Source organism: Argopecten irradians, chromosome 10, assembly GCF_041381155.1.
Source record: "Argopecten irradians isolate NY chromosome 10, Ai_NY, whole genome shotgun sequence".
Lineage (NCBI taxonomy): Eukaryota > Metazoa > Mollusca > Bivalvia > Pectinida > Pectinidae > Argopecten > Argopecten irradians.
The window spans coordinates 38,239,360-38,262,011 of NC_091143.1; the positions used below are offsets into that span (position 1 = coordinate 38,239,360).

At 36.6% G+C, this 22,652-nt stretch overlaps 1 protein-coding gene across 4 annotated transcripts in view; it reads left to right on the top strand.

Moving 5' to 3' along the window:
- Positions 1 to 12,388: 12,388 nt before the first annotated feature.
- LOC138333837 (CREB-regulated transcription coactivator 1-like) overlaps positions 12,389 to 22,652 on the top strand; it is a 31,507-nt gene continuing 21,243 nt past the window's right edge. The window contains exons 1-5 of one of the 4 annotated variants that reach the window (XM_069282460.1): positions 12,389 to 12,570; positions 12,680 to 12,805; positions 12,964 to 13,095; positions 14,195 to 14,256; positions 17,299 to 17,334. In XM_069282460.1, the coding sequence (XP_069138561.1) occupies positions 12,460 to 12,570; positions 12,680 to 12,805; positions 12,964 to 13,095; positions 14,195 to 14,256; positions 17,299 to 17,334 (467 nt within the window). In that variant the 5' untranslated portion in view covers positions 12,389 to 12,459. The remainder of the gene's footprint in view (positions 12,571 to 12,679; positions 12,806 to 12,963; positions 13,096 to 14,194; positions 14,257 to 17,298; positions 17,335 to 22,652) is intronic. The other 3 variants (XM_069282456.1, XM_069282457.1, XM_069282459.1) reach the window with 3 other exon arrangements.

The following is a 22,652-nucleotide window of genomic DNA, read 5'->3' on the forward strand; positions in this document are numbered from 1 at the left end:
TGTTTTCCGATTGTCTTCAAATACAACGTACGTGTCAGTCCTCCCTGTCCACCTCCCGGTTGCGTCTTATGCTGGGTTTAGGCACAGGAACAACGTCCACCACCTCAAGTCAACATTATAGAGACTAATTCCCCAACTAGCAGTAATAAGTTAAATTCCTTAGTCCGTCCAGTTCTTGTTTCCGGCATGATGGTAAATACGGGTACATCTTGGTTTTCCTTGTCAATCAGTGCAAACATATCTTCCTATTTATTATCCAGTTTTGTTTTCCCTCCTAAACCAACCTGTTCACCAACACTGTCTTCACACAACACGTTAAAGCCGTGGATTCATCCGCCATAGTTTCCATTCTGCCTCTCCCTAGTTTTCTGTACTTCTGGTCAATCTGCCATGATGGCGTCCTTATAAGGCCGACGTCTGTCCTTGAGATAATCCACTTACTTATAAGGCTTGGAGCTCTTCTTCCTCTCAAAACCAAATGCTAAATCAACCGGTAACCGCCGTCTCCTTCCAAACATAATGTATAATGGACTATAAGCAGTCTGCCCATGCCAGGTACAAATGTAGGCATGCACTAACGGTTCTACATGCTTCTTCCAAACGGACTTTTGACTAGGATCCACTGTCCATACATGTTGAGCACAGATCTGTTGATTCGTTAGCACATATCAGTACAGCTGGGATGATATGATGAAGCCCTCAATTTCCAAATCCTTGCCACTTCACAAAGCTCATGGATCAATTTCCCATGAAATTTGGTCCCTGGTCCGAATGGAGCTTGACAAGTAATCCATAATGCAGGAAGAAGTTGTTGAAAGCACTTGACCAGTTGCTCGAGCGAGTGTCATGTTTCTAGGTGGGTTGGTCTTGATGTAACGCATACAATAATCATTCAGAGTCAGTAGATATTGATAACCTCCCTTTGATGCTTCCAGAGTAAGAAAATCAACACTGCCTAATTCGAGAGGTTGAGAATTCGTTATGTTAACAAGAGGTGCTCTATGTGCTACAGGAGTCTTCCTCAAAGGACAACGTTGACAATTCGAGATCTAGTCTTCCACAACCCTGGTCATTCCAGGCCAAAAGAGCACGGTCTCTCGCTGTATGTCCAACTTCGTCATGCAGGTATCCTAGAGTCCGACATAGACGTAGGCGAAACCAGTTGACATATCTTCTGGGAATCCCCATTAAGTGTCTCCCGGTGTAAAATGAGCTGGTTGAAGTTCCTTAGAAAAATCTGCTGACTAAGACTCAAATTATGTCTAATGGGTTTCCTTCCTTCCCTAATAGCACATATGAATTACTGTAGGATTTGATCTCTGGACTGAACTTGTCTCCAATACCTTGCTCATGATACAATATATCAGTTGTAGGCGGAACTTCCACATATAGCCGTTACCGACTCCACATCAAACTCCTCTTGAAGACGAGACAAAGCATTATCAGCATCTGTATTATTACGACCTGGTTTGTACTTGATGGTAAAGTTGTAGTTGTAGAGGGCAGCCAATCAACGGTGCCCAGTTTCGTCATGCTTATCTACAAAGGGTTATCATCCGTTAAGACGTAAAAAGTTGTTTCATATGCGTAGTCAGAAAACTTATCAGTTACAGACCACTTCAACACAAGGGATTCCAACTTGTGTGTCGGGTATCTCCTTTCTGCTTTGTCCAATCCTCTACTGGCACAACTGATAACTATCTTCTTTCCGTCTTGTATTTGGTAAAGTATAACTCCAAGTCCTTGTCCACTTGCATCTGTGTGTAATTCAAAAGTCAAGTTAAGATCTGAGTATCTAAGAACAGTAGGTGTAGTAAGTATGTCCTTAAGTTTGTAGAATGATTCCTGTCGCTCATTTCTCCATTCCCAATTCGTTGGAGCAGCTATCAATGTAGGTTTCTTCACCTTCTTCATCGTAGGAGGAAGCAAGTCATTCAGTGACTTTGTGATAGTAGAAAAAATTCTTCAAAAATTCTCTGTTATAACCAGGGCCCGGCACCATAAAACTATTCTCAGACAGATTTTTTACTCAAGTATATGACTTAACATAGACTTGAGTAAAACAAATATGTCTGAGAAAGTTTTATGGTGCCGGGCCCCGCAAGACCAAGAACTTTGCGTAAGTCCACATGATTCTCCAGCGGTTTCCTTTCGACAATCTTGGAAATCTTATCCGGGTCAGCCTCCTCTCCATACTCCGAAACATCATATAGAGGATATTCCTTGTTTCTTGATGAAAAATAGTTACATTTCATCGATGGTGAAGAAAGTTTGGCGCTTATATGAAAGTTTCCACCTCACGAGATAAAATACATAACTATAATATATGATTTTCTGGCTCAACGCTCTGATCAAAATCCTTCGGAAAGATAATTCAGGTTGATAAAACAAATAGATCCAATATACTCTCCATTAATCGCTGGTATGTAGCCGGTGTATTAAGAAGTCCGAATGGCATCCGGTTGTATTCTCACAACCCTAAAGGTCCCACAGTAAATGTAGTCCTCTGCCACCTGATGGTAATGGTGTTCACTAATATCTATGATACAGAAAAATGTTTGGAACCGTGCAGAGAGAGTCCAAGATCTCTATTCTGGGCAAGACATAAGAATCCTTGAAAGTCTTGTAGTTGAGCTGACGATAGTCTATACACATGCGAAGAACAACAATTGAGGCCCTTGGACTGTGTGATCGTCGTATCAGTCCACATGCTGCTAACTGTCGGAGATGGTCCCGAACCTTCGCCAGCATGGCGGTGGTACTGTCCTAAACCCCTGTTGGAAAGGGGTATCATCTGTCAACTCCCGATGCTGCGCACCAGTCGTCCTTTGTCAAAGTGTCCAGATGAAAATGCATCCTGTAAGAGATGAGCCTATCCTTCTGATCTTTATTCAGAGAGGATATTTCCAGATTAATTAAAACTACGGATTCCGTCTAGAGGAGGATGGTAATCTTCTAATGATCCCTCGGAATGCATTTCCGCTATAATAGCCTTAGAAGGTATAGTAATATTCATGATACTGATATTGAAGATAGTTACAGGTAAAATACACTCCAGGTCTGTAGTCATGATGTAGAATTTCTTAATTAGTCGGGCTGATCCTCTGGGAGCTAAGAGGCGGGACTAAAAGGAGTCATCCACAATGTTCCAGGGGTTATTATCACTGACGTCCTATCCACCCATGAACTCTCTCATTGTAAAACTGGAGGTATCTTCAAAGTCAGTGTACCGTTATTCGATTTCTTTGATGTAAATTAAAGGATCAAATTACATGTCTTCTGTTCCCTTCAGGATTGTTATGACATATTTCAGGGGTTGATATAACGGCAATTACAGTAATCCCTAGGGTATCAAAAATTAAAAGGGAGCAGTCTGGCTTCTTCCATATAGATGACTTCTTCTCTTAACCTAAACATTGGATAACTCTCGATATTGCATTGGTATAGTATCTTGAAGGGGTGAGGATTCAAAGGACCTATTTTACGAACAATGAAAATTTGCAAACGAACCAATTTTGTTAAAATTAAATGTTTTATGTAGCAACATTAATGCTAACACTTGAAATGCATTTTAAAAATTCAAAAGGTCCCAGGGGCCTGTGCTATATGGCCAGATTAAAAGTTGTTCAGTAGAGGTACATGACAGGGTTCTTTTTATCATAAATATGCTAATTTTTTTGGTATTCTAAATCAGTCGCATACAAAAAAAATTTTTTCAATGAGTGCTACCATTTTCTCAATCCAGAGGTCACTGATATGAGCTTTTTCATTTGTTGCCAGGGTTAAAACCATATGGATGTAATGGCATACATGTTTGCCCACCAAATATAAACACTCCTTAAATGTCAGTGATCAATATGAATCCGATCTGCAGTAACTTCCTGGAATTCAGAGATGATTTGTTTTGAATATACGCTCAGCTTAGAATTAAAGGGACAATTCACTCAGGCTAATTCTTTTACATAACCAAGAAGCAAAATATGGCATAAATGTATTGTTCTTCATTTCTTATGAAACATTTAACTCAAGATATTGACAAATTCCACGTTATTTTTAAGTATCATAATTGATACCGTTGTAACTACAAATCGTTGATCAATACGATGAAGCAGGTACAGTATGTACTCTGTACCACTGATTCCCGAGCCAAAGTCACGCACGTTAAACAAATGGACTACATAACCACTGTATGATTTTCGAAAAAATGGTCAAAATTGCTCATTTCCATGTTTTCGCCCTTACATTAAAGCAGCTTGATATGAAACATTGGTATATTAGACCATGACATATTGTTTAAACTGTATATACAGCTGTATATTTTATGCCAAAAATAACGTAATCAAACAGGTATATAAGCAGTAAGCCAAGTGAAAATGACTCTAAACCGCCGGTGGTCCCTCTGTTGATGGCAAATTCCAATCTCTATGTATACGTGTATATGTTTCTGGTAAATTCAGTTGCCACTTTAAATATACATGTACATGTGCATTGCATGTGGCTTGATTAGCTTGCATTATTGTAGCAATGAGAAAATAACCAGAACTTTCAAATGGTGTAATGTTGCAAAAATGGAGGATGAATATAAGAAAAACGATGGCCGTATGACGCCACCCATCCTCGATACTCCAGGGGTTCCGATCACTTACTATCTCTACACTCCTGGACTGTCTCATAGTGAAATTGAAGGCAGCTCATCTGAAAATATTTGACCAATCACAGGCTAGTAAAGATTTCCTTTGAAGACTACATAGAGGGCAACGCCTAACATCAAAGTCACACAGACAACCACAGTTTACCGTTATACGGCTCTTTTGATGTACATCAAACGACTTAATTATCTGTTCTGTTCTGGTGCCTCCAGTTTTACTATGAGATAGTCCAGGGGTGTAGAGATTGTAAGTGATCGGAACCCCTGGAATTTTGAGGATGGACGCGACCCCGATGAACTGAACGCTTAGACAGTGAGTTCACAAGCACATTGCAATATTGATGCAGCTAAAACGTCGCAAAAGTAATAGTAACTATAGATATTTAAAAAAATCGATTTTGATATGCTCTATTATATATATCGACCTGCACATTACCATGCATAGCGTGGAAAATCTATTATGTGTATACAGTACTAGAAATTTCGATAAGTTAAATTTCTAAAATTATGATGTCAACGTTAAAGTATATAATGAGCTGTACTTTTCGCGTTCTCGGTACTCTATGGGTTCCGATCTCTTACTATCTCTCCATCCCTGGCCCATCTTATTGTAAAACTGAAGGCAGCTCAGAGGAACAAATCTGAACCAATCACATGCCTTCAAAAATACTTTGAAGACTACGTAGGCTACAAAGAGAGCAACGTCCACTTCAAGGCCACGTACACAGTCAACCACATAGAACGAATATACGTACCCGGCCTTCAATTCATTTATTTGCATTTTTACATCCACAAACAAGGATCGATAGCAAATTACAAAGATAACATTACATGTATAACACAATAACAATAAAACAAGAACAACTTATGCATTCAGCAAACCCGCTTTCCTCAGTTCAAACGACTTTTTAATGAAGAGGCCCAAATCCTGCACAAGTTGTGGTTCATTAGATGACAATAACTTTATTAAATTTTCATAGTCTGTGAACATAGAATTAATGTTGTATTTAGATAGGAAACTTTTTCTTTCTGTAGAATTTACTGTACACTGGAGGATGAAGTGAGCTTCATCCTCTACAATATTGCAAAATTTGCATAACCGGTGCTGGCGAGGTATCTTTTTTGTCCTACCAGCTTCAATTTCTAGGTTGTGATTGCTGATCCGAAGTTTTGTCAACAATTTTCGATATTCAAAATTTTGCAAAGAGAGATAATATTCCTCTTTATAGTTTTGTTTAAGTTTACTATATAGAAATAGCTTATTACTACAATCTAAAAGCTGCATTTTGCTTGAGAAAATAATGTCAAATCTGCCCTGTATGAATCTTTATAACGACCGTTTTAATCTGGCCTGTGCCTTCCTACTGAATTTTCCCCTTTTAATGTCAAATGTGATGTTATTTTCGTTGATAATACTTGATACGTGTGAAAACCACGAATATGAACCACTTTTATGAATATTTTTACCGACCTTCAGCTTCTTTTACAAGATTATTAATGTCATCTTGTGATATTCTAGCCAAATAACACAATGCTTGAGTATTAATGAAACAGTCTAGTGTATATTGTCCTAATTCAGCCCTGGAAGCAGCATTTACAGCATATTTTCCAACCCCAAGGGCCATTTTGCAAAATTTTAAATTTATTTGTTCAAATGGCGTTTTATCTATTATTGAAAATTTGTCAAATGTTGAATTATTCACATGCGCTCTTTTACTTGCATTTGCAATTTTACTGTAAAAGTCAGCATACCATATTTCAGAATTATATGTTAAGATTGGTCTGACTAAAGAATTATACAACTTTTTCCAGAGCCATATGGGCATATCAGCTATTTTATTTAAATATTGCTTAATTGAAAACAGAACTTTTCTACTTTTTACACTAAGTTCCTTAGCAGCTAGCATGAATTTACCGTTGTTACATAAAGTTGTACCTAAATATTTATACTCAGAGACTTGTTCAATTTCCTGATTTTTAAACATAAACGGTTTCACATTATGTTTGGTTTTTATATTTCTCTGCCTAGTTTGGAAAATCATCGTTTTTGTTTTTTTAGAATTTATTGAAAGCTGCCATTTTTCACAGTAGTTTTCCAATTCAATTAATGATTGCTGCAGTCCCTCGGGAGTTTCTGATAAAATCAATAAATCATCCGCAAATGACAAACTACCTACTGCTGCTAAATCCCCTAATTGTAGTGGATTATTATTTAGAATGACTGGTAAATCATTGATGTACATGTTGAAAAGGGTAGGACTTAAACTATCTCCTTGTTTTACCCCCCGAATAATGTTTAAAATATTCTGTCGTGAATGTTTTAAATTTTATTGAGGATTGCGTTTTTCCATACATGTCACTAACAATTTTGAAAATATTTTTTCCGACACCATGCTGTGCAAATAATAATCCATTTCTCCATACACTATCAAAGGCTTTATTGAAGTCCACAAAACATGCGTAGATTTTTCTCTTAGACTGTGAGTATTTAGTTAACAATGTTTTTAGTACGAACAAGGCATCAGTAGTTCTACTATTTTTTTGAAACCCAAATTGATTTGGGCATATCATATTTTGTAAAAAAAATGGTAAGCCTTTTGTTTAAAATGGAATTGAATAACTTTGCCAAACAACTTTGGAGAGAGATGCCTCTGTAATTCGTTGGTAGACCTGCATCACCAGATTTGAAAATAGGAATTAAGAAGGATTTGTTCCAAAACTCTGGATAACAGCCACTACTAAAAATAGCATTAAAATATTTTGCTAAAAGAGGCATCATGATATTTATGGAATATTTGATTATTTCGTTACTAATAGAATCAGGACCCACCGATTTATTATTCTTTAAAAGCTTAATTACTTCTTTTATTTCTTTTATTGTAATGGGCCTATCTGTGATATCATTATGTTGCAACTGGGTTTTTAGTTGGTCAAGTTGCAATTCAATATCCCTCTTAAATTTAGTATCTGGGTACAAGTTTTGATTCCCCAAGTTTTTGAAATGTGCAATAAACTCTTGCCAATTAGGGGGGTCTTCACAGTTATCATTGCTTTTTGGCTTAAGAGTTTTAAGCACTTGCCACAATTGTTTAGAATCTTTATTTGATATACTATTTATCTTGCCCAGTATTGTTTGTTTGAAAGCTCTCTTTTTGGTTTTTTTCATCCTTTTAAGTTGTTTTGTATAATAGAGAAATTTTAATCTAAGCTGCAAGTCATATCTTGACTTTTTAAGTTTACTACCAAGTCTATTTACAGTTTTTCGAAGGCTGAAAAATTCCTTATCTGTCCAAAGCTCCCTTTTAATTCGCTTGCATTTACCGGTTTTTCTAATTTTAACAGACATACATCGTTTTTGTAGCTTTTCATACATGTTAGTAATTAAAGAAGTCGCGTTCTCAATTCCTTCCTCAGTATAAGGAATATTCTTAGTTTGGAGTTCCACTATATCGTCTCTAATTGTTACATCTCCCAAAATTTCAATGAGCTTTCCATTTGAATAATTTCCCCAATGATACGATTTTATATCTGTGTTTTGTAAAGGTAAATTTGCAGGATTATTTGATATTTTACAATCCAAAAACGTAATTGTTTGAACATGATCCGACAAGTAGGTTGGTTCTTCTACGACAAAATAATTTACTGAGGAAAGCAGGCTTGCACTAGTTAAAACATAGTCAACAACGCTACAACCTTTGTGCTTTATACAAGTATAATTACCCAATAAATCACCCAAAAATCTCCCATTTAATATCCGTAGCCTTGAAGAGATACATAAATCTACCAGTTGGCGACCTTGGGCATTAATCATTTCATCTAAGGAATCGCGTTCTTTTGTCTCGTGATCTATAGCATAAACAGGTAAAAATGGCGAGACATGCGGAGACACATCATCGTTATGTAGGAAGTCTGGTAGTCTTCCCGTTCTAGCATTAAAATCACCTGCAAGAATAATATCTCCATCAAGACTAAATTTCGAAATTTCATTTTCAATCTCGATAAAATCATCATCATAATATGCTGAAGAGGCCGGTGGCACATACACTGCACACAAATAAATATCCTTATCTCGACCAAAAAAACATTTATCGAGTTTTATCCACATTCTATTGTTTGAGAGAGACCCATTTATTAGGTATGAAATCCCTTTGGATATGGAGTTTCTAATATATATTATTATTCCTCCACTATTTCGCTTGGCTTTCTTTTTCTTTTTTCTGATTTTTGAAAATGTTTTAAAACCTTGTATTTTTGATGCAGAACTTTCACCAGCCCAGGTTTCCATACAGATATTTACATCATATTTTATTTTAGATTTGAAAATGTCATCATTATATTTCTCTCCAAGGCCATTGATATTCCAACAAGATATTGAGACAGAATCGTTCATTTATATCAAAAGACAAGGATGCAAGTAGGACTAAAAACCATTATAAAAGTGTCAAATAATAAATTTCATACTGTTGTTTCCATACAAATTCTTATAGGAATTACCTCCCTTAGCAAATAGATATGAATATGTGCATTTTTGTCAAAGTTATTGAACTCAATAATGTAATATTTCACTTAAGGAAGTTAAATTTCACTTCACTTTAAAAAACATGTTACATGTATTTTTTTAGGTGAGAGTATATATCAGATAATACATATAACAGCTACATATAACAATTTCCTGTAGCTCCAATATTATAGGAGTTACCTCCCTTAGCACAAAAAATATGGATATGTGCATTGAAGTTGTCCAAGTTATTGAACTCAATAATGTAAAAATATTTCACCTCAGGAAGTTACATTTCACTCGACTTTTAAAATCGAGATACTTTATAGGTGAGAGTATATATAAAAAAATACATATAATAACAGTTATATACAATAAATGCCATACTGTTATTTCCATACAATTATTATAGAAGTTGCCTCTCTTAGCATGCAAATATGAATATGTGCATTTTTAGTTAAGCAATATTTGCCATGGCCATTAAACTAAATAATGTAATATTTCACCTCAGGAAATTACATTTCACTTAACTGTACATATTATACTAAATCATACATAAAATAACAGCTATATAACATCATATGACTGTAATCAGAGCATACAGCTATAGAATTAAACACAACAATATTTGTAGTCTCCATGATAATGCATTACCCTTTTATAGGCCTCGTATTACTTAATACTTTCACAGGCACATGTAAATAATACAATATATGTAAAAAGTAAATAAATGACAACCTATGATAGTGGTGTAGAACTGATAAGTCAAATGAAACTTTATAATACAACTTTACATTATTTGAATTAGAACAGACAGACATGGTCTCAAAATAAGAGTAAATCAGTCACGCTGCAAAAGTTTTCACAGACAGTTTCATTACATAGTAACGTACGCGTGTCATTTAACAGAGCAAGCTTTAAGGTATCGTTCATTCACTGCCGTAGCAGGCTTGCAACCTGTTTCGCGATGCTAGCAATGTCGACGTTTTCCGATTCATATGACTGCTTTGTGTTTATCGGGTAATTTAGGTTTGATCTATCATTCTGAGTGTAATTGTCATTTGTACCATACGACCCCGAATAATTCAGTCCCAATATGGGACTGAGGACAGCTTTGTAACTACGGACAAGTTTCGGTATCGCTTCGAATGTTAAGTGAATTCCATCGTAGTAGTCTTCTCTGTAGTAATTATGTTTGCTACAAATATAAGACAGCTCATCATTGAGGAAGCGCCTTTTTCGTTCATAGTCTTGTTTCCCTCCATATCTTGGGAGTATGCCACTAAATATAATTTTAGTGTTATTACCCAGTATGTCTTGGGTTACTAGGCCTAATTGTTCTAATTCGCGGGCTACACTTCTTGCTGGGTTCGTTTCCAGATCATTTGAGCCAACTTGAAACAAGACAGTAGATGCGGACACCTTGCCTGTTTGAATGAATTATGTGGCTCCTCTCACCGTTTTGTCGTACAGCTGGGTGATGCGTACCTTTCTAGCGTTGTATTTACTGTACATTTTGTTTCGTTTTACCTTACTTATTATTGATGTTCCAATCACCCATACCGTTTCGTCTGTTTGATGATCGTGTTTCTGGCTTACTTTATCCTCTTGTTGTTCGTGTTCCCTGTTTTGTTGCCGTCCTTCCCTATATGTATCCGTTCGTCGGCGTTCGTTATTTCGTTGTTCGTCTTCCCAGCGTTTCATTGTATTTTTCTGTTTATCATCTTTGCGCCCATCACTCCTATCATGATCTCTGTCGTAACTATTATAGCTTGACGGGTGAGGGTGATTGTATTGACTACCTCCCCTGACACGCCTGTCATCCATGGATCTCCCAGTACCTGTACCTTGATTGCGATGTGTTTCCTTACCATATGTATCCTGATGTGTATCGGAGTGCGGTGGTTTTGCACTATCGGTGTCAAAGGAACGTACACGATCGGTGTTCTGGTTACGTACCCGGCCTTCTATACCTTTCGGCCGGGTACAAATTGGTCCCTATGTGTCGTAGTGGAGCACTGCCTCCGAAAATCACTCGGGCATAGTTTTCTATACTTTTTTGTAGGTTTCCAATTATTTTATGCGTATACATGCATTTACATATTATTTTTGTCCAAAACAAGCATAACTACCATTCTTAATATCTACCGTACCGCTCACAAGACGTCAAATTCACAATTTGTGGACTTGCCGTATAAATTCTCTTCAGAAAGACCTTCATATGTATTATGTAAAAAAATAATGCCTCGATGAGAATTCGATATTTTATGTGGTTCAGTTTTATTGCCTAGTAGGTAAGCGATATCAAACAAGTACGATAAAAATGCAAACAAACGTTTTTATATAATGGTTTGCATAATCATTACTTTGCTCCATTAGCAGTAATAGGCACCAATTGTAGCTCTAAAGACGACACCATTTTCTGTCAAAAAGTCTTTTGAGCTACAATATTGCAGCTATCAACCACAGTGTACGTACCGTTATACGGCTCTTCTGATGTACATCTGTTCTGTCCAGGGGTGTAGATATCGTTAGTGATCGGAACCCCTGGATCACCGATATCGGAATAAGAATTAATTTCTAATAGAATCCGCATTGAATCCGTTATCGGAAATTTATAGTAAAAAAATCTTCGATATCGGAAATTGTAATTCTGACACAAGGATCTATAAGTGAGATTTTTTTTTATCATGCTGCAGAAATTCTAATCCTGAATAAGTGATATCATATTTTAAAAAAAATAAGTAGGAAATTTTAGAATTTCTTATATAAGAAATTATCAACTAATTCCAATATCGAAATTAGAATTTCCGATATAAATTCTGAATAAACAGTAACTGAAGAAGATGGACCTCGCGATCGGAGGGATCAACCCTAAAAATGTCGAAAAAAAATCATTTGGCTGAGATATATCTTCAATTTTCCATACAATAATAGAATGACAAAATCACGCGTACATTTGAATAAAACGTGTGAAAACGGGGAAACCGGTAGTGTGAAAGCAATAGGTCTACATGTACAGTGTAGATAAATATATGGCTATAACGTTAGAGCTAAGCGTCTAATGGATAATGTCGTGTCTTTGTTTTATTTTTCGTAATAATGGCGTGTTTGTATCCTATATTTGTGTTCATAATATTACGCATTCTAATATTTTATCGATTCCATGTGATGTGAACTTGTTGCAGGTGCTTGTTTGTGCTGCCATCTATTAACAGATCACATGTGTTTGAGCGGCGATTTTGATTGGTCAGGAAAGGGATGGACCCCCTGCGATGCCAAAATCATAACAAGCTTGTCGTTTTCTGCCATTATGGCTAACCCGAGGAAGTTCAGTGAAAAGATAGCATTACATAATCAAAAACAAGCAGAGGAAACTGCCGCGTTTGAGGCAATTATTCGAGATGTCTCAGCTGCAACCAGGGTAAGTTTAATCGGCAGAATCGCCGTGAACCGTCGTATTTGGCGTGTAGCAGACCGAGGTTTGAGGATAATATGTGAGAATTTGGTGACATACATATCGTTTGTTACAGGGATCGCCTAGCTATTCAACTCCAAATCAACATCTACAGCTCCAGCAGAATATGATGGGACAGTACCGGGCTGGGTCATTACCAAATGTCAACCAGATGGCTGGTAATTCGGCTGTAGATCTGCAGGTAAGTCGACTACCTACTACGTAGACTCGCTCTCGGATATAAACATGGCGTCGTGCATCGTTAATATATATACCTGTTATTATTGTTATGTAGTTAATTTAAATATATGGATGAGTCTCTGGTGTCGTAATGACAAAAGTAAATGTTTGTTTTATCAGACGACCCTCCAGCACTTCGATGATATGCGAGGAGGACCAATACACAACCGTGGAATAGATAGACTACACAACCGGGACAGGGGGAGACAACTCGGCCCACACAGACGTGCTTTCCCAATGGACAAGCAAAGGGTAAATAAACAGTTTTAAAACACAAATACTTATTGAATTATTCTTGTTTAGTCAAATGAATAACCTGTTAATCATATGCCCCATCGACCCAATACTACAATTATCTACAATGTTTCTGAAACGATGTCAGCTCCCCCCATAAACAGCTGCTAACATCTCCACTGACCTAGCTATCAGGAAGGGGGATCTACAAATCTAGAATACAATGTTCACATTGGTACATCTATTCAAACAGACTTAATTCCATGAGCAAAGAGACCAGCATCACATGTTTACTGTCACCATCATGTATGTATGAACAAAATAAACCCCAAACATTTGTATTATTTCTTCACAAATGATTATACACCCCTTCCCTGCAACAAAGTTCATCTAATGGAGATCCTATGCATCGTTAAACTAAGGTCAAAAAAAGGGGATATCTCATTGGCTGGTCAATATTTATTTATTTGGGGATTTAGGCATTTGGGACTGCTGTGCACTTGGGATAATTTAAAAAATAATTATTTGATTAGGTTATAATCACAAAAAGTATGGTGTTCACCCAGTATACATTAAGTAAATTCAAACTAATTTTTGCAATACTAGATTATGTAGGTCAATGTCTATGGATCAATAGCAACCATGTTTTCCTCGTGGTGGACGAAAATGGACTATAATACATGGATATCATATGTTTATATCTATAAGTTATTGTTACAAAGTTTAAATCACACTTTTTCAAATTAAAAAAAAAACCCACAAGAGTGATCAGAATGACGTACCATTTGTCACAATAAAATGTAAGCAAAATTCCATCTTTTTTTTTTTATAGATATACAGAGTTGTACGTTTGAGTGTTCCGGTGTATCTTTGTGTGACGTTATCACCATCTTTTCTGAAATCTATAATCTTGAAATAGTGAAGATATGTGTATTTTTTATTGGGACAAGTTACTTCCTGCTCCCATCCTTTTTCAGAGTTATTCCCGTTTTTCAAAAATTACAATCGGCAGGCTCAAACAACAGAATTTCACCAGCAGTTACGTTCCTACATGTTACTATCAAATTCTTTCTAATAATTGAAAAGATAGTGACTTTGTTTTTTGGTTTATTTACAGACTGATTGCTCTCCCTATGGATCTGCATTCCTAAGCCCTCCTCCAGATACGAGTTGGCGCAGGTAAAAATTTGGCTACATATATATATATTAGAATTATTTATTATAATACAGGTTTATGACCAGGCTACTGGTGAGATTGGTGAGATACTGGGTTACGACCAGGCTACTGGTGAGATACAGGGTTACCACCAGGTTACTGGTGAGATACAGGGTTACCACCAGGTTACTGGTGAGATACAGGGTTACCACCAGGTTACTGGTGAGATACAGGGTTATGACCAGGTTACAGGGTTATGACCAGGTTACTGGTGAGATACAGGATTACCACCAGGTTACTTGTGATATACCGGGTTACAACCAGATTACTGGTGAGATACCATCTTATGACCAGGTCACTTGTGAGGAACGGTTATGACCAGGTTACTGGTGAGATACAGGGTTATGACCAGGTTACTGGTGAGATACAGGGTTATGACCAGATTACTGGTGAGATACCATCTTATGACCAGGTCACTGGTGAGGAACAGGGTTATGACCAGGTTACTGGTGAGATACAGGGTTACGACCAGGTTACTGGTGAGATACAGGGTTACCACCAGGTTACTGGTGAGATACAGGGTTACAACCAGGTCTACAATGCAGGCCTATTCTCATGCCTTGCATGATGTGCTATACAAATGAAAAAGAATGGGTGAATGTGAAAATCAATGAAAACTCCTAACATTAAATGGTTTATACTTTTCTTGACAAAACATTGGACTGTGTATTTAAGTTTACTTTCCTCAAATGTTGGATGACTTAGAATTTTACCATGGTCTTGAGACAAAGCGGGAACAAAGTATAAATGGTAACTTTGAGAAGATAAAAGTGAGAAAGAAACAGAATTGAATTATGTAAATTTAGTTTGGATATTTTAATATTTTGGCGTTTGCACGAAAGCGCCAAAATTTTACAAACCAAAATTTGACTACATATACGGTACGTATTTAGTTCTTTGTATATAACGATTGATGCTGTTTATTGCTTATGTGAATAGAGACTCGGGTAAATTATATATAATTATTTCATCACATTACGTGAACATACATTTAACATCAGCTTACTGGAAGGAACTACCGTGTTGGACTCGCTCTTTTATACATATACATTTAACATGACTTCTGTGAACTGAAAAAAACCCAAGTTGTTACCTGAGCGTGTCTTTCTTTTGTGCAAACATGTGCATGATACATATGTAATAAGTAATCACTTCTATTTAAGACAAATATTTCAAAGGGTTGTCTTTGTTATCAATATGGGTTCAAAACTCATCACATCAGTTTTTCAATGTTGCCGAATCTATAGACAAAAGGCCTATAGAGCTGCTGCATTATGCAATACAAGTAACTCTTCCTAATTTTGACCTTTTGATTAATGGTCAATCCCACCTCAGTAAATCCTGTCGCTGTTACCATACCCCACGTTGAATGTTCAAGATGATGCCTACATGTTGTTTTTAATTAATTTCAGTTTTATTTTCAGCTCTCTTCTCTCTTTTTTTTATTGCATTGCTACTTATTTTTTAGTTTCCAATTGTTTTATCTGTTTTTCATTGTACCTAAGCTATTTTGTTTTTTATTTAGTTTTGTTACTTTTTGTCCCAGGGCTCACTCTTTTCATGGAAATAAGGCTTACTGTTTACAAATATCTAGCCTGGCTAGATGTTTACAAACAATCGAGGCAAACTCTTTACAAATAATCTAGGCAGACTCTGTTTACAAACAATCTAGGCAGGCTCAGTTTACAAACAATCGAGGCAGACTCTGTTTACAAACAATCTAGGCAGGCTCAGTTTACAAACAATCGAGGCAAACTCAGTTTACAAACAATCTAGGCAGGCTCAGTTTACAAACAATCTAGGTAGGCTCTGTTTACAAACAATCTAGGTAGACCCAGTTTACAAACAATCTAGACAGACTCTGTTTACAATCTAGACAGACTCTGTTTACAAACAATCTAGGCAGGCTCAGTTTACAAACAATCTAGGTAGGCTCTGTTTACAAACAATCTAGGCAAATTCAGTTTACAAACAATCGAGGTAGACCCAGTTTACAAACAATCTAGGCAGGCTCAGTTTACAAACAATCTAGGCAGGCTCAGTTTACAAACAAACTGGGTAGACCAAGTTTACAAACAATCTAGGCAGGCTCAGTTTACAAACAATCTGGGTAGACCCAGTTTACAAACAATCTCTGTAGGCTCTGTTTACAAACAATCTAGGTAGACCCAGTTTACAAACAATCTAGGCAGGCTCTGTTTACAAACAATCTAGGTAGACCCAGTTTACAAACAATTGAAGCAGGCTCTGTTTACAAACAATTGAAGCAGGCTCTGTTTACAAATGATATATAGCTAGGTATATGTTCACTGTGTTTACATTTCTACGATTCACATGTTAGCAAAATATTTTGCGGTAAAACGACTCGATGCCCCTCCTTTTAGTAATTTTTTTTTTCAAATTGATTGTCTATAAACCATTCTTGTTACTGCTGCAGTACTTCTCAAATTTCATTCATACCTTTCCTTTGGACCCTAGCTAGTTGTACATAACGTATATTGTGCGTGACTTATTGTTCAACAAAATGTCCGACTGGCAGACATGTTTGATTTTAACATTTCAAGGTTTTTATCACAATTTCTCAAAACATATTGAAGGGATCTCTTTGAAATTTCATATGTAGGTTTCTCTTAGACTCTAAAGTTCTTCGTTTTGCATTTTGTGAATGATTACTAAATAACAAGGTTTTGTGAATGATTAGTAAATAACAAGGAATACAGAAAGTACTGATGATGTCTTCCTTAAAATAAACTTGTACGGTCTACTTTTCTACGTTGGTTCTGCATTATCCATTTATTTAATAGGAACAAATCCAAACAGAATGTGATGGACATTGGGAAAATGAAGTTGAATTTGAAGTTAAAAACATTGAGCATTGATATTGGTTGTGGACAGTGTTTGCCTCCGTTATCAAAGTTTGCTTCCATTCCATGTTAACAGTGTGAGCCCTTGCACGTTTATCCACAATCACATGGTATACATTTGATAGCGTGTACCCGTTTCAGGTTATTTCGTCATCTTAATGGTCCTAACCTATCTCGGTGAGTTTTTCTTTCTCCATTACTGCATTATCTGCTGCTGTGACAAACCCCGTCCAATGTATTGCTTGTTATCATCAGCCAAAATGGGCTCATGCTCCGGGTGTGCGAGCTCTATCTAGTTGGGTGATCTGCATATCTCTGACCACAGTTGTGCATGTCTTCCTCCAACTAGTACCAGTATAGGCTGGTACTAGGCTTGCATCACTTGCTTGTCTATGTCAACAAACCTATGTTATGTAATTATATCATTTAGAAAAAACCTTCAGTTGTATGTTTTATCTATCTCAAGTAGGTCCAATTTCACGGTTACTTGTTAAATTTTACCTTCAAATCACCTTCGTTCCCTTTGACAGGGTGCAATATGCAAAACTCTTTTGAAAAATCTCGCTAGGTATTAAATTATTAAATTTCATGAATTTAGGGAATCTATAAATTAAGAGAAATTAAAATCCTCATGAATATATATACAGAATTAATAATTCAAGATTTAAATATATTACATGCCATCTTTCACACCTGACATTTCAAGAGTTTGTGATTCTGATACTTACATGCCATGGCCAGTTCACCCTAGTCGCATATAAGAAGAATTGTTATCTGTAGCCTGCTCAGTGTTCTGTATTCTGTGATTTCCTGTCTGAGCCTGTCTTTAGATCTGCTAAATGCTGATGTGATTTTATGTGTAATTAATTAAAGATCTCTTGATATGTATACCTAATCTGTAAAGCAGACATGACATTCTATCACAATTCTGTCTCGTATTCATGGGAATGAAACTTCCATATATAGTGCTATTTTACAAGTCCTTGTTAATGTTACCTCATCATATATTCTGCATCGTGGTCTGTTAATCTTAAAAACTTAAATGAAGAATGGTTATTGAAAGATTATATGTTGATAATACAGCATACATGCAATATGTATATATATATAGGACAATGAACCATGGCATTAGACGATACAAGCATGCACCTGTAACCATATCGGTTTTCATTTCATTTTATCTACAAGATGTTATATGTATAGAATAACAAGCAAGCCTATATACTGTAAATTATTTTTACAACAAAGAAACTGAAAAGGAATATGGAAATTTTAGATACCAAAACAACATGGTTAAAGTGTAAATTTCCGTTGATAGTTCTACCTGCTGGTTGTTGTTATGTCAGAAAATTCACATCAAAATATGACATTGCAATCACCGGAACGTGGGACTACCCGACGGTAAATTGTACTTCACCCATGTTGATATCTCGAAATAGACATATTGAAATAGGAAGATGCCAGTACTGTTAATCAGAGATATGCAAAGGTGACCCGTGACTAGCTAGATTGTTGGTAAGCACCCTGATTGGCTGACTCGTGTCTGAAAGCATGATTGTAGACTGGGTGATGTGTTTGTAGAAGTTGACATATTATTGAATACTAACTCTACATCTCAAGGAAGGGGCAACATCTCAACACAAGTCACCAGGCCAGAATTGTGTGTCATCAACAGAGAAATTAATGTTACATTACATTGATCAGAGTTGAATATCAAAAAGGAGGAGAGTAAGGGGATTCGCAAATACTTAACAGAGAATAGAAAATGTATGGAGAGGGTATGGTAACGGTTATTAGTCATAAGTTCTGCATGAATTCAATTTAATGTGACCAAATTTGGCCAGAGACATCCTTGGGGGAAGGGAAGCATTTAAATAGTTAAATTATTACTAATCATAGAGTTCTGTATAGAATGTATGAAATGTAACCAAATTTGGTCTGAAAAAATCCTTTGGAGAAAGGAAACAGAGTTTGTATACGTCTTGGCTCTGACCCCCATGGGGCAGGGCCCAATATATGTAATAAAACCAGCGGTAAATCCTTTAAATCGCTACTTGTCCTGTGGTCTGGACAAAACATAACCAAAGTTGGTCAGAAACATTCTTGGGGAAGAAAATACCAGGTAAAAGTTTGTATAAATCTTGGCTTAGCCTCACCTGGGACTGGAGGGGCGGGCCCAATTTTGGGACTGTGGTGGCCGAGTGATTAAGATGTCCCAATGGCGACATATTACCACAAGCCCTTCATCTTCACATGTGTGTCGTGTATGTGTAGTGGACTACATTTGTCAAGCTACATGTGTGTTGTTTGTGTGGAGTGGATAGGGGTGACTATTGCCTACAAATTTAGTTATTGCAATACTATTGCTATCAGGTAAAAAGTTCACACTATTGCGATAGTTTAACTATTGCAGACTACAATTGCAATAGTATTGTGATAGTATTGCATTCTAAATTATATGAAAATCCAGTCGATGAACTGGCCGCCATGACGTACATCTACTGCAGTATTGGTTTAGAGTTACTTCCCTTTACCTGCTAGCGTCAGTACCAACTTAACTCAATGAAGATCGTGATTGAGAACAATATCGGTGATTGCGTTTTGATTTAATAGCATGTGAAGTTACATTTAATCTTGACTGTTAGTCTGTTGATCAATCCTATGTGAGTATGATTAAGTCCAAGTTACAGAAAAATATCTAACAATTGAAACTGTAGGTGATTGTTATCCACTTTTTGAAATTGCCATCAGTTGATCGAGTTGAGAGGCATACAATCACAATATATTGATAGTCCGATGTATTGTTACACCCCTAGTAGTGGACAACTTTTATCGGTCTACATGTGTGTTGTGTGTGTAGTGGACTACATTTGTCGGCCTACATGTGTGTCATGTGTGTAGTATCCTACATTTGTCGGCCTACATGTGTGTCGTGTGTGTAGTGGACTACATTTGTCGGCCTACATGTGTGTGTAGTGGACTACATTTGTCGGCCTACATGTGTGTGTAGTGGACTACATTTGTCGGCCTACATGTGTGTAGTATCCTACATTTGTCGGCCTTCATGTGTGTCGTGTGTGTAGTGGACTACATTTGTCGGCCTACGTGTGTGTCGTGTGTGTAGTGGACTACATTTGTCGGCCTACATGTGTGTCGTGTGTGTAGTGGACTACATTTGTCGGCCTACATGTGTGTCGTGTGTGTAGTGGACTACATTTGTCGGCCTACATGTGTGTTGTGTGTGTAGTGGACTACACATTTGTCGGCCTATATGTGTGTTGTGTGTGTGTAGTGGACTACATTTGTCGGCCTACATGTGTGTTGTGTGTGTGTAGTGGACTCCATTTGTCGGCCAACATGTGTGTTGTGTGTGTGTATGTAATGGACTACATTTGTTAGGCTACATGTGTGTTGTGTGTGTGTAGTGGACTACATTTGTCGGCCAACATGTGTCAATAGTGTGTATGTACCTAATTTGTCATGCTACATGTGTGTTTTGTGTGTGTATTGTGTGATCTATACTGGTTTGCTCTCTGGTGACGTCTAGGCATACACATGTGCTAATAAATATAACCTGTACTATATGTGCAGGTGTGAATGTTATCCATTGTAGAGTTATTTTACAGGTAATATCTAAAAAGAGGTGCAAGTACATTTGACAGGTTAACCTACCTTCATACAGGTACATTTGACAGGTTAACATACATACAGGTACGTTTGACAGGTTAACATACAAACAGGTACATTTGACAGGTTAACATACAAACAGGTACATTTGACAGGTTAATCTTCATACAGGTACATTTGACAGGTTAACCTTCATACAGGTACATTTTAAGTTCTGAAATGAATATTCACATGATCATTAAGGTGAATAAAATGTCCATAAATATTAATGTAATAAATTATACAAATTTGTATTTTAGCTATGTGACTGTCCATATTCAGATGTAAGATAGAACAGCTACACTAAATGTCATATGCATGTAGTTCAAGTTGAATGTACACAAATGTAAAAAGATGAAGGTTTAACTTTTATGTCATGTAATCTGTTGTAAGTAGAAATGACAGGTAAATGGTAAGACAGACAGAAACTACAGGTAAATGGTAAGACATACAGAAACTACAGGTAAATGGTAAGACATACAGAAACTACAGGTAAATGGTAAGACATACAGAAACTACAGGTAAATGGTAAGACATACAGAAACTACAGGTAAATGGTAGGTCAAACAGAAACTACAGGTAAATGGTAGGACACACAGAAACTACAGGTAAATGATAGGACATACAGAAACTACAGGTTAATGGTAGGACACACAGAAACTACAGGTAAATGAAAGGACACACAGAAATTACAGGTAAATGGTAGGACACACAGAAACTACAGGTAAATGGTAGGTCAAACAGAAACTACAGGTAAATGGTAGGACACACAGAAACTACATGTAAATGATAGGACATACAGAAACTACAGGTTAATGGTAGGACACACAGAAACTACAGGTAAATGAAAGGACACACAGAAATTACAGGTAAATGGTAGGACACACAGAAACTACAGGTAAATGGTAGGACATACAAAACTACAGACATACAAAACTACAGGTAAACGGTAGGACATACAGAAATTACAGGTAAACGGTAGGACACACAGAAACTACAGGTAAATGATAGGACATTCAGAAACTCTAGGTAAATGGTAGGACATACAGAAACTACAGGTAAATGGTAAGACATACAGAAACTACAGGTAAATGGTAGGACACACAGAAATTAAAGGTAAATGGTGGGATATACAGAAACTACAGGTAAATGGTGGGATACACAGAAACTACAGGTAAATATTTGATAGGACATACAGAAACTACAGGTAAATTGTAGGACACACAGAAACTACAGGTAAATGGTAGGACATACAGAAACTACAGGTAAATATTTGATAGGACATACAGAAACTACAGGTAAATTGTAGGACACACAGAAACTACAGGTAAATGGTAGGACATACAGAAACTACAGGTAAATGGCAGGACACACAGAAACTACAGGTAAATGATAGGACACACAGAAACTACAGGTAAATGGTAGGACATACAGAAACTACAGGTAAATATTTGATAGGACATACAGAAACTACAGGTAAATATTTGATAGGACATACAGAAACTACAGGTAAATATTTGATAGGACATACAGAAACTACAGGTAAATATTTGATAGGACATACAGAAACTACAGGTAAATATTTGATAGGACATACAGAAACTTCAGGTAAATGGTAGGACATAAAGAAACTACAGGTAAATGGTAAGACATACAGAAACTACAGGTAAATGGTAAGACATACTGAAACTACAGGTAAATATTTGATAGGACATACAGAAACTACAGGTAAATGGTGGAACACACAGACACTAAATACAGATGGAATCACCCATCATTTACTAATTCGGTACCTAGGCAGGAAATGGTGAAGGATAAATGTATTGAAT